Below are 12,979 nucleotides of genomic sequence, written 5' to 3'. Positions count from 1 at the left end.
ATACTTATTTTCATTTGGGTTGTATGGATAATGTTTTTTGAATATCTTTTTATTTACATTAAAAATAAAAATTTTGTATCATATTTTTGGGACGTTATAATTATATGAAAAATGAGTTGATAGTTGAGAAACTAGATGATAAAAATGACATGTGATAAAACTAGTTGATAAGTTAGCTAAAATATATAAAATGACATAATAACATTTAAAAGAATATTTTTTTTATAATTACTCAAGGGTATATTTAGTAAATTAATAAAAAAAACTCATGAATAGTTAGTCTAAGGTTATTTTTGGCGTACTAGTTGAAAAACTAGACTAGCTTATTGTTGGATTAGGGTGTCTAAGGTCTTAAAAAATTGATATAATTGGTTGAACAATAGTAAAATCTTTTTTGGGTTGATCTCGTAATCGGGAAATGGCAGAGAGAGAAAAATAAAATTTTAATATATTATTGTATAAATATATTAATTAGAAATAGAAGTAATTCATTAAGAATTAATCTAAGTTAATTTAATTAATTTTATGGATTAAATAAAATTACTCAATGGGTCTAAGGGTTAGGGTGTAATTGTTCAAAAGTTGACCAATGGAATATTTTAGAACCTTCTTAGGAGGGGACGGTTTTGAAGCCCTCTTGGAATGGTTTGGAAGCTCCCGTGGTTGATAAGGAATCTGATAAGGATTATGAATATTTTATTAATATCTTGAATTCAAATCAGAGCTTCCTACAACTATAAATATGGACCTCTATAAGACCCAAGAACCTTATACAAACATAAGAAATTTCAAAAAATCCCTCTCTCCCCTCTCTTATTTCGATCCTAGGGTTTTCCTAGGGTTTAAGTGTGATTCATTAGAGGCTTCCACATTATTAGGGCTAGCATTCGAGGAAGGTTCCTTCAAAGTACATTTCTATTTACAATAATAGCAATAAAATATGTGGTTTTAACCTTAGTGATTTTCGATTTTAGCTAGGTTATTTAGAAGTTTCAAAGTATGTTGCTATTATGAGAAAAACCATAGAGTTTTCTAGTATTGCATGTTTCCATAAGTTAGTTATATGAAATTCCACAAGTACATTGAAGTAATCTATAAAACCCATCACTTATAAGTTAACTAATAAAAATAATGTTTGGTAAAAACTACCTAATAAACTAGCTGGAAGATAAAAAATGACATAAAAGACATTTAGAAGAATATGTTTTTTTTTTTTTAATTAAATACGGGTATATTTGGAAATTTTAAAAAACTCCTAAAAAGCTAGTTATAGTTTTTGAAAAAGTTAGCTTATAAGCTACTTTGGACTTGTTATGACAACTTTAAATTTTTTTAAAAAAATAAGGTAGTTGTGACATGTTAATTGAGAAGCTTAGATGTTGCATTCAGCATTAAAATTTTTATTGTTTTTAACTTAAGTATAGTTTAGAAAAACTAATTTATCATAATAATATTTCAGTTTTAGTTTATATCCATATGTCGATTTTATGTAATTTTACATATTTCAAACTCTTCTAGCTATTTGCGTCAAACACTCATATAAATAAAAAGGAAAATCTTCAGAAAAGTCATAATATTTTAGCTTAATTTATGAAAAAGTCTCAAACTAAAATTTGTTTACGAAAAAGCATTAATTACCGGTAAAAATGATGATTTGAAACATTTTTCCCGATTTTCCGGTTTCATTACTTGTCTGATTCCATTAAAATTTAATTATTTTACCATAATTTACGAATAAGTCTCGAACTAAAATTAAGTGATCATTTGGGCATCTTCTCAGTGTAACATAACATTTTACCAGTTTCATTCCTAACCTGGACGCCTAGTCATTAAATGAGCTGATAAGATTGATATGACGGGTTATATAATGCTACGTTTACCTTAAAATTTGATACCTATCTCATCAGATCATTTAGATTATGTATCCATATCAGTAATGAAACCCGTAAAATGTATATTTCTAGGAAAATGGAATGAAATGAGCTGATAAGATGGATATACTGAGTTACATAAGTTTAGATAGACAGTTTGAAATTTCTTATTAACTTAAAACTGATGAAGTTGTTTCTAGTTTATGTAATTATTGCAGTCTTCGTCGTATACATTTTTATCCCCCAAAAAATATAATACATCATGATATTAAGTTTTACAGTGAACATAATATTATATTACCCAATATATCCATCCTATTAGGTTATTTAATAACTAGACGTCCAAGTCAACAATGAAAACAGTAATATGTATGTGATACAGAAAAAATATACAAATCATTACTTAATTTTAGTTTGTGACTGATTCATAAATTATAGTAAAATAATAAGACTTTAACCGAACCATGTAAGTAATGAAACCGGCAAACCAGGAAAAATAGATCAAATCGTTATATTTACCGGTAATTAATATTTCTTTATAAACAAATTTTATTTTGTAACTTTTCCGTAAATTAAACTAAAATATTATAACATTTATAAAGATTTCCCTAAATAAAAATTATAAATACTTTTGTAGCACATGTCTATAAACTTGTTGTCTATTGCATAACTTTTAAAAGATATTTAATTTAACTAGAACAAAAAATAAAAATCACGGGTCTATTCAATAAAAAAGTTGGTGTGAAAAATGACATTTCTCAATGTCATTTTTGAGACACACGTCTCTGTAATGTTTGAACGTGGAAGGTAATTACAAAAATCAAGAAAATGTCAACATTCTCAAGCAAAAACCAAGAAATAAATATATATTTTTTAAAATCAATAGAAAATATAAAAAATCAAACGGAATAATCGAGGCATCTCCGCATATCTTTTCTGCATAAATCTTTCTTTTATATATTTCCTTCCATAAAAACTAGGGCACCATTGCATTGCGTCGACACCCCATGTTCATGGTCCACATTTGAAGCATTTATTGCTTCAATTTTTTTTTTAATCCGAATTCATTTTGGCGGTTGATAGATTTTTTTATTCATTTCCGATTTCCTTGAATTCATAATCAAATTTCCTTGTTCAATCCGTCTGAAAATATTCTCTGCTCATTACCCCACCAACAAAATCTCCAAACAACAAAATTACACTTGATCTTGACTCGACCAGCTGATTTTTATACCAAAATCACAAACATTCATGTTCTATTGAAGATTTCTCCATCTGGGTTTTTTCCAATTGCAGGTAATTTCGATTAATTACCCGATTTAGCATCTCTGCGTGTACGTATACGTAACTATCTTCTTCTCAATTAAAGCCTTTCTATCTTGATTCTTCCCTTTGAACATTCAATAAAAAGTTGCTGTAATTCGAATTTGAGGCAGCGAGTTACGTTAATCAATTTGGATGTGTTTATACTAATTCATAACGATTGATGGTTTGATAGAAAATGGGCAAAAGGGGTGGCGCTGAATCGAGTGACAACAATCAAAGGATTGATGTATCAATAACGAAAGAACAAGGAAAGGGGAAGAAATTATGGAAGAAGATGAAGTATCAGCTTGTTGAATACCACTCGTTGCCTGCGTATATGAAAGATAATGAATTCATTTTAGGCCATTATCGTGCTGAATGGCCTCTCAAGCAGATTTTCATGAGCATCTTCACCCTTCACAACGAAACCCTTAATGTTTGGACGTAAGAATATTCAATACCCTTTCTTCAATTTCAATTCCTCTAAACAATCTTTTGATAAATTTCAATTATTTATATGCTGTTGTTGTTGCAGACACTTAATTGGGTTCTTCCTTTTCCTAACCCTAACAATTTATAGTGCGAAAATGATCCCAAATGTAGTCGATATCCCAACCCTAAAACATTTCCCAGATGTATTGCGAAGAACCGATCTTTATAAACTTCGTGAAGACCTTTTAACTTGTATTCCTTCAATGCCTAATATGCCCGATTTACAGAAACTCCGAGATGAAATCAAGACTTCATTTCATGCATCATCGGACCTCCTGCCATTAATGTCAAATTGGCATATTGTCGAACTTCTTACAAATTGTTTGCCTGAGCGATTCTCACATAGCAATCACACCGATATATGTGTTCTTGTAAGTCTATCTTATCTTATCTTTCTTTTTGTCTCAATTTCGCTTTACAAATGCTCGTTATGTGATAAGCAAAGTTGGTATTAGAGTCTTGAATAGTCGGAATATGGGATTCCGATGTGGATTTCAATTCCAATTCCGATGTGAATTGGATTCCGTATCCTTTTTTTTTTTTTTTTGGCAACAATTTGGGTGCGAAGTTGCTCTAATCTAATACCATTTCATATATACCAAAATGGTGTTTTGGTGAATAGTATAACGATAAAATTACATTAACTAAGAATTATATAAACTCAAATTTGAAACAATTAAAATAAACTAGATATTTATAAAACTCGAACTTGAAGGACCACAAATGTCACATGAAACTTTCACACCAAATTTGGTGTAGAAAATGATGTTGGGTTGGAGATGATGTTGTCCTATTCATTTACACCAAATTTGGTGTTAAAGTTTCCTTTGCATAAATTGGTATTTTGAGCTTTAAATTTTATGTATTATTATTTTATTATTTGTATAATGATTGTTACTTGATATTAGTTTAAGATATGTATTAAAATTAATTTGTATGTTTCAAATTTACTTGAAAACTTTAACACTTCAAAATAATCTAAAACACAATACATATCTAAATACAACACATAAGTGACATATATTACAACATTGGTAATCTAATAAAAGCTAACAATCAACATATATATTACAATAAGCCGAAATGAATCACTATTTTCACCAACTATTATACCATTTTAATGCATTAAATGGTGCAATCACGAGAGTTTCAATTCCAATGTGAGTTGTTCTTCTGTACATTTGAGATATATACAGTGTGAGCCAGTTCAGGGAACGTTGAAAGAATAACTGTGTTAAAAAAACAGTTATATCATAATAACAAAAATATTTTCTTGAATCTTTCCCCATTTTTTTTTTGTAGCAAAGCATGAAAGAAGATGTAGCAAACATAATCGCGCCATTAATAACACGACCAATCACAAAATGGCCATTCTTCGCATTCTTAGGCGGAGCAATGTTTTGCCTCCTATCAAGCAGTCTCTGCCACCTCCTCTGCTGCCACTCAAAACGTCTCTCCTACATCATGCTCCGCCTCGACTACGCCGGCATCGCCGCCCTAATCTCCACCTCATTCTACCCGCCCGTCTACTACGCGTTCATGTGCCACCCTTTCTTCTGCAATCTCTACCTAGGGTTCATAACCCTTTTAGGAATCGCAACAATCATGGTCTCACTCCTACCCGTATTTGATCGACCCGAGTATCGAAACATCCGTACGGGTCTTTTTCTTGGAATGGGGTTGTCGGGTGCGGGCCCCATTTTTCATAAACTTGTGTGGTTTTGGAATCAACCAGAAGCGGTGTATACGACTGGATATGAGATCTTGATGGGGACTTTTTATGGGATTGGGAGTTTGCTTTATGCAACGAGGATACCCGAGAGGTGGATGCCCGGGAAGTTTGATATTGTGGGGAATAGTCATAATTTGTTTCATGTGTTGGTGGTGGCCGGAGCTTATACGCATTATAGGGCGGGGTTGGTGTATTTGAGGTGGAGGGATATGGAAGGGTGTTGATGGGGAATAAGTATGTGTGGTTGTGATATTGTTGTATAGTTTAGGAAGATGTGGAGGTTTTATAAAAAATATTCATCATGATGATGAGTATGTGATGTTGTTGCATATATGATATATCCATCCATGAATATGTGGTGATATTACATATGTGATGTATCCGATCCATTTGTAGTTGGAACTTTCTTATATCACAAAGACCGTATTTCCTACTTTGGGCTTTATTAATGATAACAAACTTTGTTATGCAATATGTACTTATGCTAGTGAAAGTAGTTCCTAATATTTGGTTTGAATGATACTTTTGAACGTTTGTTATGCACTTATGGTAGTGAAAATAGTTCCTAATATTTGGTTTGAAGAATACTTTTGAAAGGAATGAAATCTAAATCCAAATCCGAATGAATTAGATTTTATAGGAATTAAAATCAGTTATATGTTTGATTCACATGAAACAATTTTTATAGGAATTAAAATCGGTTATATGTTTGGTCAACATGAAACGGAATGAAATTCTTTCTCGTTATTTGTTTGGTTTACAAACACGTCTAAAGTCTAAACAATTTTTGGGCACAAGGAAAACTATCACCAAATTTTTATATTTTTGGGTCTAATATATATAAAATTAAAATAAAAAGGTTATATTTCTAATAAAAAAAATTAGCAGGGCCACAACCCCCCTCCTATAAAGCTCCGCCCTTGGAAATATACTCATATTATGACACCATAATCTTGTGTAAATTTAGAATATATATATATATATATATATATATATATATATATATATATATATATATATATATATATATATATATATATACACACACACACGTTAATCAGTGGACTGGGATCAAGGGATTAATCAGTTAGGCGATGATTAATCGGGAACCATTAATTATTAAAAATATTATTAAAAAAATAATAAATAAAACATTAATCCTAAGAATATTACATTAAATATAACATTAATAGATATAACATTATAAATTAAAAAACTTATTAAAATTTTAATAAGTATAACATTAAATTTCTCTTAAGCATTTATACAAATACTTGGCATACTTGTTATTATCAACCATATCATTGAAATTTCTCTTAGGCATTGTATGACCAAAATCAATGAAATTGTGACTACTAGGGATCAAACAACCATTTACACAAACATAGTATCAATTTAAAGCCGCCTTCAATCGAGTTTATGGGATTCTCTAAAATCTGTTTTACTAGCAAATCGAGTTTGTGGGTTTGCCTTCAATCCAGTGATCAATTTTACCAAGAACAAGAACAATAATCAGATAATCAAACGAATCAACAATTTGAGTCGAAAGTGATTCCATCCATAAACAAGCAAAATGAATCAGATTAATCAAATGAATAAGCAATTTGATCCCACTATAACAATTACAGATCTTGCAACTGCCAAATAGAATATCGATTTCAAAAAAAGGAAGCAGGAACGAACGAGTGATGGTGATAGGGTATACGAAGATGGTTGATGGGTGTGATAACTTGTGATGAGAACGAACCAGTGCTCTACCTCTGATGCCATGTAATCCTCATGTATATGGTCTTTGTAATTGCAAATATGTTTCTTCTGCTAAGGAAAAGAGAGGTATGCCAGGGAATTGCCGATCGCAAAGGCTCTTTAGAACGAGTGTTTGTGTTCACCACGATTATCTGTTTTCAATCCATGGTTCGTGATTGTTTCCAAATGTGTATGTCTTCGAGTATTACCTGATCGAGTTGTCTTTGGGTATCACCTGATCGGAGTCGAAATTGAAGAAAAAGGAAACTGTGCTTTTTCAATTGAGTATCCCACATTGTTGGTGGGATAAAATATCAACCGAAAACAATTCTATAAAAAGGGTAGAAGGCTTCTTGAAATCCATATCCAACTCTCCTTTGGGCCAGCTGTCTCCTTTGAGCCGGTGGGTCCTTTGAGTCCCATTTTGGGTCCGATTTTGGATCCGATTTGGGTTCGATTTGGATTGGTTTTGACAGATATTGATCTAGGCCGATTATTTTACCCTCTAACCCTTATTCCTAAGCAGTTGGAGGCCACCAAACACCTAGACGCTGATTAATCGACCGTCTAGACCGATTTTTATAACCATGATATATATATATATATATATATATATATATATATATATATATATATATATATATATATATATATATAGGCCATGTGGTGCACCGTGCAACGTGCATTATGTTGGGATGGCCGCATGGTTAACGGACAAACATTGCCGCTCCTTCGTTAAGCATGCATGATGTTAATGCATGTTACCGAGTTAACATGCTATTACAGGAAAAATTTGACCATTGGTTTTTGTAATTTAATTATTTATTTTACAAATTCACTTATATAAATTATAAATACCAACCTAATTTCATATTTTATGCACACCAACTTCGAACAAACACTTCTCTTCCTCAATATTTTTATAAGAATTCCCAAAAAAAAATGGAGCAACCCCCCAATACATGACCATCCAACCAAAACCCCAAAACACCAACATACGAAAACCCTTTCCGTCTAAAACTTTATCTATGAGGTTTCCTTAATACGATCAATATTTTATGAATTCTACCAATTGTACATTCTCAAGCTTACTCCAAGGCTCTTCACAACCACCATCTCAACAAAATTTTTAACAAAACCCTCATATCCGCACCCTTCTTTCCAACAACCATTGTTTCAACAATCATCTTTTGAAGATCCACAATTAGATCATCAACAATTTCAACAAAAACTATCTCGACCACCGCGATCGCAACGATCCTGCCAACCGCCAATTAATCAACCCAAACGCGATCAACCTCGACGACGATATCGATGAACCACTTCAATGTCCGATGGGTCGGGATAAAGCGAAGCAAGCTGCATCTTCTTCAAAGAATAAAGAAAAGGAAACCACATCAAACGACTGAGTATTTACGGGAGCAATTTGATGAACATATTGCACTACAAAAATAGAAGTTGACTTTGAGAAGCGAACAACAAACATTACTTGGGGAACAACATGTGGTAAACGATATGCAAGTTTTGAAAATGTCGACCGGTGGCCTCGAAGGCGAAGACCTTGACACAATACTTGTGGTAAAAGGTTAATACGGGATAAATATAAAAAAATAATAACTAATTAGTTAGACTTAATTTATCTAATATCTTTTATTTTTATTTATGTAATTTTCTATTTTAATTTATGTAATATGTTTTTTTTATTTTTGATGATGATGGCTTGTAAGATCTTTAAAGGTTTTAGGTCATTTTTGGTCATTTAACTTTTGGTTTTGTGCTCATTTGATCACTTAACATTTTTTAAGTTTTAAAAGGTCATCAAACTTTTTGCTTTGTTCTCATTTAGTCACTTAACTTTTGATTTTGTCACCTAAGTTTTGGATTTGTGCTCATTTAGTCACCTAACTTTTAAAATTGTGCTCATTTAGTCACTAAAGTTTTAATTTTTTTTTAAAAGTTTAGTAACTAAATGAGAATAATTTAAAAGTTAGGTCAGTGAATGAGCACAATTCCAAAAGTTAAGTGACCAAACAAAAAGTTAAGTGACTAATTGAGCACAAAGCCAAAAGTTTGATGACCTTTTAAAACTTTAAAAAAAAATTAACGACCAAATGAATACAAACCAAAAATTAAGTGAATAAAAATGACCTAAACCCATCTTTAAAATCATAAGATCTTAAGATCAATATTAGAATCTAAACAACCATCTTAACAACCCATGAGTTAAAAGACATTACTTTATGAAATACTCATCCTATTAATTTGATGATTATTATCAATTTTTTAAATGAATGAAATGTTTGTATCTTAATTAACTTTTTTAAATATTTAGATTATTTATTTTATAGAAATAAATAGCGAGGTGGAAATTATTTTGTTTTTATGGATTGGTAGACATTTCATAAGGTAAGTGGTGGGAAAATGATACTAATGTGATGTTAGTGTGATGTAGAGGTGATAATATTTTTTGTGTTATGGCATTAGAGGTATATCACATAGCTTTATAGTAATATCAATATTGTCAAAATCAAGATCTTACCTAAGATCATTTAACATTTTACAAGATCGCTATTGTAATATCGAATCGGGATCGAAAGATCATACCAAATAAACTAGCTAGTCTTATGATTTTTTATTACAATTTTTTGTTTTTGTAGTATCATTCATTATAACTTAATATTGATTAAGACACTAACGGTGGAATCAATTTTAATTTCTTAAACATGAATAACATTTTTGCTGCCGAAAACCCCAAAAATTAAGAAAAAACATCTTAAGCAAAAAATAAAACAAGATTTTTTGTGCTTATGTAAAATTAAAGGAATGAGATCATAAAAAGAATAACATAAATGTTATGATGTTTGACGTGTTCGGATCATAATATGATCTTAAGATCCCTATCGGGATCCTATGATCCCAATATATATTTTACTTCAAATCGATCTTACTATGATGATGATCGATTTTTGCTTGTAAAATCTTTAAAATTTTAAGATCTTAAGATCATGAGTTAGAAATATATTACTTTATGAAATACTCAGAGCTATTAATTTGATGCTTATTTTGATCAAAATGATTTTTTTTAAAAAAATTTTATATACTTATTACTTTTTTTACTTTATTATCATGACTATTAAATAGGGGTGGACCTTTATATCAAGCTGGACTAGCTCTTGGATCGGACCGGTTTGATAGAAGTTGGTGGACTTTGGACCGGACTTGTTGGGGTACTAGGTCCAGGTTTTTCAATTCTTTTACCTATTGGACTTTTACAACTTTAGATGCATATAGTACAACTTGTTGAAGCCCTACCAAAAGTTAGTTTATCTATTACAGCCGGGTAGGGACGAACATTTATACCGGACTGAACCGTTTTGACAACAATTGGTGGAACTTTGACTAGAGAGGCTCACATGCCCATATCTGGTTCTGCTGTTCGGTCTAAAGGTCCAAATGTTCATCCTTACTATGAAATACAAACCGAACAATTTGTTACATGTAGATTTCCAACGATTCGTGAAGGTTTTTTCAACATCATGTGATATGTGGGCAAATGATAACTAAAAGGCTAAAACTATAATTCTTTTTATTGATGATATAATGCCTAGTTTTTTCACACTCCTATAGTTTGTCTCCTAAACCGTTATGCCATAAATTAAAAGTAGAACATCCAATACTAAAGCTTAAGATAAAGTTGCAATCAAATGAACAAAACAGAACTAGTAATTTTTTAAGTATTCACCTAAATATGTCATCACATACATATCCTTCACCTCAAAGAACACCACACATTTTAAATGTTTCAATTGAGTCCATGAAACTCTTTAATCTACATTCACACCCCCTATTACTCTCCAAATAAGCACAAGGTGTTCAAAATATGTATAATCTGTTCTGTAATATTATCCTAAACATTACAAAACCTATTTCATGCCACCCAAAAAAGACATAAAATTCGAAGTATTGTGTTGCATTCATTATCTTCTTTCTTGAGAACCCTAGTTATCCCAATAGTTCCGAAGCTGTGACATGTGCAAAAGAAGCTCATCCCTACCCAAACCAGTAACACTACTAGTCATTATCCATGGAGGATAAATCTTGTAACTTTCTTTAATCAGTTCTTGAAAACTTTTAATATTCTCATCAGGTCGATTTCCCTTCTTGTTCTTCATTTTATCGCATTTTGTGAAAACAATTGTCATTGGTAACTGAAATATATAGCCAACATTCAAAACGGAAAGATCAATGATCAATCTAATGTCAATAACATAAAGAAAGTGGCGTATTTTATGTGATATATGAATATGTTTTATAAAGAATCATACGTTGTTTCGTCCAATCCAATTAGCGCAATCAAGATCAATCTTCTGAGGTGGGACACTTGCATCAACAAGAAGCAGAATGCTTACTAATGATTCTCGATTTAGAAAGTAACCTTTTGTGAACGATGACCAATCCATTCTTGCAGATTCTGGGGCGTTAGCAAATCTACAGAAGAAAGAATAATGAATCGATAATCATCTTGTGAGAGTTTTACTACAATGGTGAAGTTGAGCTTTACCCATAACCAGGCAAATCAACGAGGTACCAACTTCGATTCACCAAGAAATGATTGATGAGTTGAGTTTTCCCTACACAATCAGATCCCAATTTTGTTTAATCGGTTATGTGAAGATTCGTATAAAGCCTAATGAAATCAGAGGAATATCAATACCTGGTTTTTTTGAGGTGAGGGCTACTTCTTTCTTGCGAACTAAGGAGTTGATTAAGGAGGACTTCCCGACATTGGAGCGACCCAACATTGCAAATTCGGGTCGCTCATCTTTAGGGCAATCTTTGGGGCGAATGCTGCTTCCGATGAATTGAACCTCTTTGACTTTGGCTTCGCCGGCGTAAGGGCCTAGAACGATGTTGGAGCCGGGTAAGATCATGTCTTCGGTGACTTCTTCCGGGTCTGTTCCCGGTGGGATAAATAGGACGGTTCGGACGAATTTGGCGGTGTCGGAGATGGAGATTTTGGGGGTTTTAGTGGCGGAGACATGGTGGGACTGGGGTGGAGCAGAGTGAGAGAGGGAGGTTCTGAAAGTGAGTGAGAATGGAGGAGGAGAAGAGGAAGAAGATGATGGAAGGAGTGAAGAGAAACGATGGGTGAAGAGGCGAATCCTCGCCGGCATTAACATCGTCGACTGTATATCCTGATAACTCGACAAAACCCCAAAAACTCTCATATAATTCCAATCTTTCTATTAATATCATTTTGGGGTTTTTGCCCGGCATACATAAAAAGGCTATTAAAGATTAATATCAACTAGGTAGTTTTATTGTTACTATGTAGCGGCAAATAATATTTGTGTTTTAGAGAATATTTTATTTTAATATATATATATATATATATATATATATATATTGTAAATGTAGAGAAATAAAAATAACTGCATTCAAGAGATATCAGAGAATGATTAATATAGTTTTGCATCACATCATCTTCAATATGTATACATGTATAGATAATTGTAGTCGATCTCGAGCAGCTAAAAAATTTCATTATGGTAAGTGAAATGTCATCAAGGTCATCTGGAATGATGAATACATTTACTATGGGAACAGAACAGTCATGAACAATAACATCGGTTCTATAAAACCCCTAAATCGATTAGAGTTTCATAAGACATCACTTTAGAAGATGATTGATACAAATCCAGTACGAAGAACAATGAAGCCCCAAGAAATGCAAAGGATCACAGGAGTTCTGATCAGACAAACGTAAGACGAAAGGACCGCGCTTGCAAATGTTGAAAATGATTTCTTTCTGCACCAACAAACAAAAAAGGAA

General features: G+C 32.0%; 2 protein-coding genes across 3 annotated transcripts; one reads left to right on the top strand and one right to left on the bottom strand.

Moving 5' to 3' along the window:
- The first annotated feature begins 2,836 nt into the window (after positions 1 to 2,836).
- Positions 2,837 to 5,874, top strand: LOC145036996 (heptahelical transmembrane protein 4-like). Of its 2 annotated transcripts, none has more exons than XM_078985535.1 (4): positions 2,837 to 3,205; positions 3,370 to 3,620; positions 3,712 to 4,039; positions 4,971 to 5,874. In XM_078985535.1, exons 2-4 carry the CDS (start codon positions 3,373 to 3,375, stop codon positions 5,622 to 5,624), a joined length of 1,230 nt encoding a protein of 409 aa, XP_078841661.1. In that variant the 5' UTR covers positions 2,837 to 3,205; positions 3,370 to 3,372; the 3' UTR covers positions 5,625 to 5,874. The 2 variants fall into 2 exon arrangements, with proteins under 2 accessions (XP_078841661.1, XP_078841660.1); XM_078985534.1 differs by having other exon boundaries at positions 2,838 to 3,167.
- A 5,142-nt stretch (positions 5,875 to 11,016) lies between these two features.
- EMB2001 (P-loop containing nucleoside triphosphate hydrolases superfamily protein) lies at positions 11,017 to 12,401 on the bottom strand. Its single transcript, XM_078985533.1, has 4 exons — positions 11,861 to 12,401; positions 11,708 to 11,777; positions 11,472 to 11,634; positions 11,017 to 11,354 (listed from the first exon to the last, which is right to left on the bottom strand). The coding sequence occupies exons 1-4, from the start codon at positions 12,372 to 12,374 to the stop codon at positions 11,145 to 11,147; spliced, it is 957 nt and encodes a 318-aa protein (XP_078841659.1). The 5' UTR covers positions 12,375 to 12,401; the 3' UTR covers positions 11,017 to 11,144.
- Positions 12,402 to 12,979: the final 578 nt, after the last annotated feature.

The sequence above is a fragment of the Lactuca saligna genome, chromosome 3 (genome assembly GCF_052625555.1).
Source record: "Lactuca saligna cultivar CGN05327 chromosome 3, ASM5262555v1, whole genome shotgun sequence".
Taxonomy (NCBI): domain Eukaryota; kingdom Viridiplantae; phylum Streptophyta; class Magnoliopsida; order Asterales; family Asteraceae; genus Lactuca; species Lactuca saligna.
The sequence above is the reverse complement of the archived record's forward strand: the minus strand, read 5'-3'. Positions and strand labels throughout refer to the sequence as shown.

Coding starts and splice junctions, on each gene's coding strand:
- LOC145036996 (XM_078985535.1), top strand. CDS start 3,373: ATGGGCAAAAGGGGTGGCGCTGAATCGAGTGACAACAATCAAAGGATT. Junction 3,621..3,711: donor GAAACCCTTAATGTTTGGAC/GTAAGAATATTC, acceptor TTGTTGTTGCAG/ACACTTAATTGGGTTCTTCC. Junction 4,040..4,970: donor ACACCGATATATGTGTTCTT/GTAAGTCTATCT, acceptor TTTTTTTTGTAG/CAAAGCATGAAAGAAGATGT.
- EMB2001 (XM_078985533.1), bottom strand. CDS start 12,374: ATGAGAGTTTTTGGGGTTTTGTCGAGTTATCAGGATATACAGTCGACG. Junction 11,778..11,860: donor CCTCACCTCAAAAAAACCAG/GTATTGATATTC, acceptor CTGATTGTGTAG/GGAAAACTCAACTCATCAAT. Junction 11,355..11,471: donor ATTGGATTGGACGAAACAAC/GTATGATTCTTT, acceptor TATATATTTCAG/TTACCAATGACAATTGTTTT.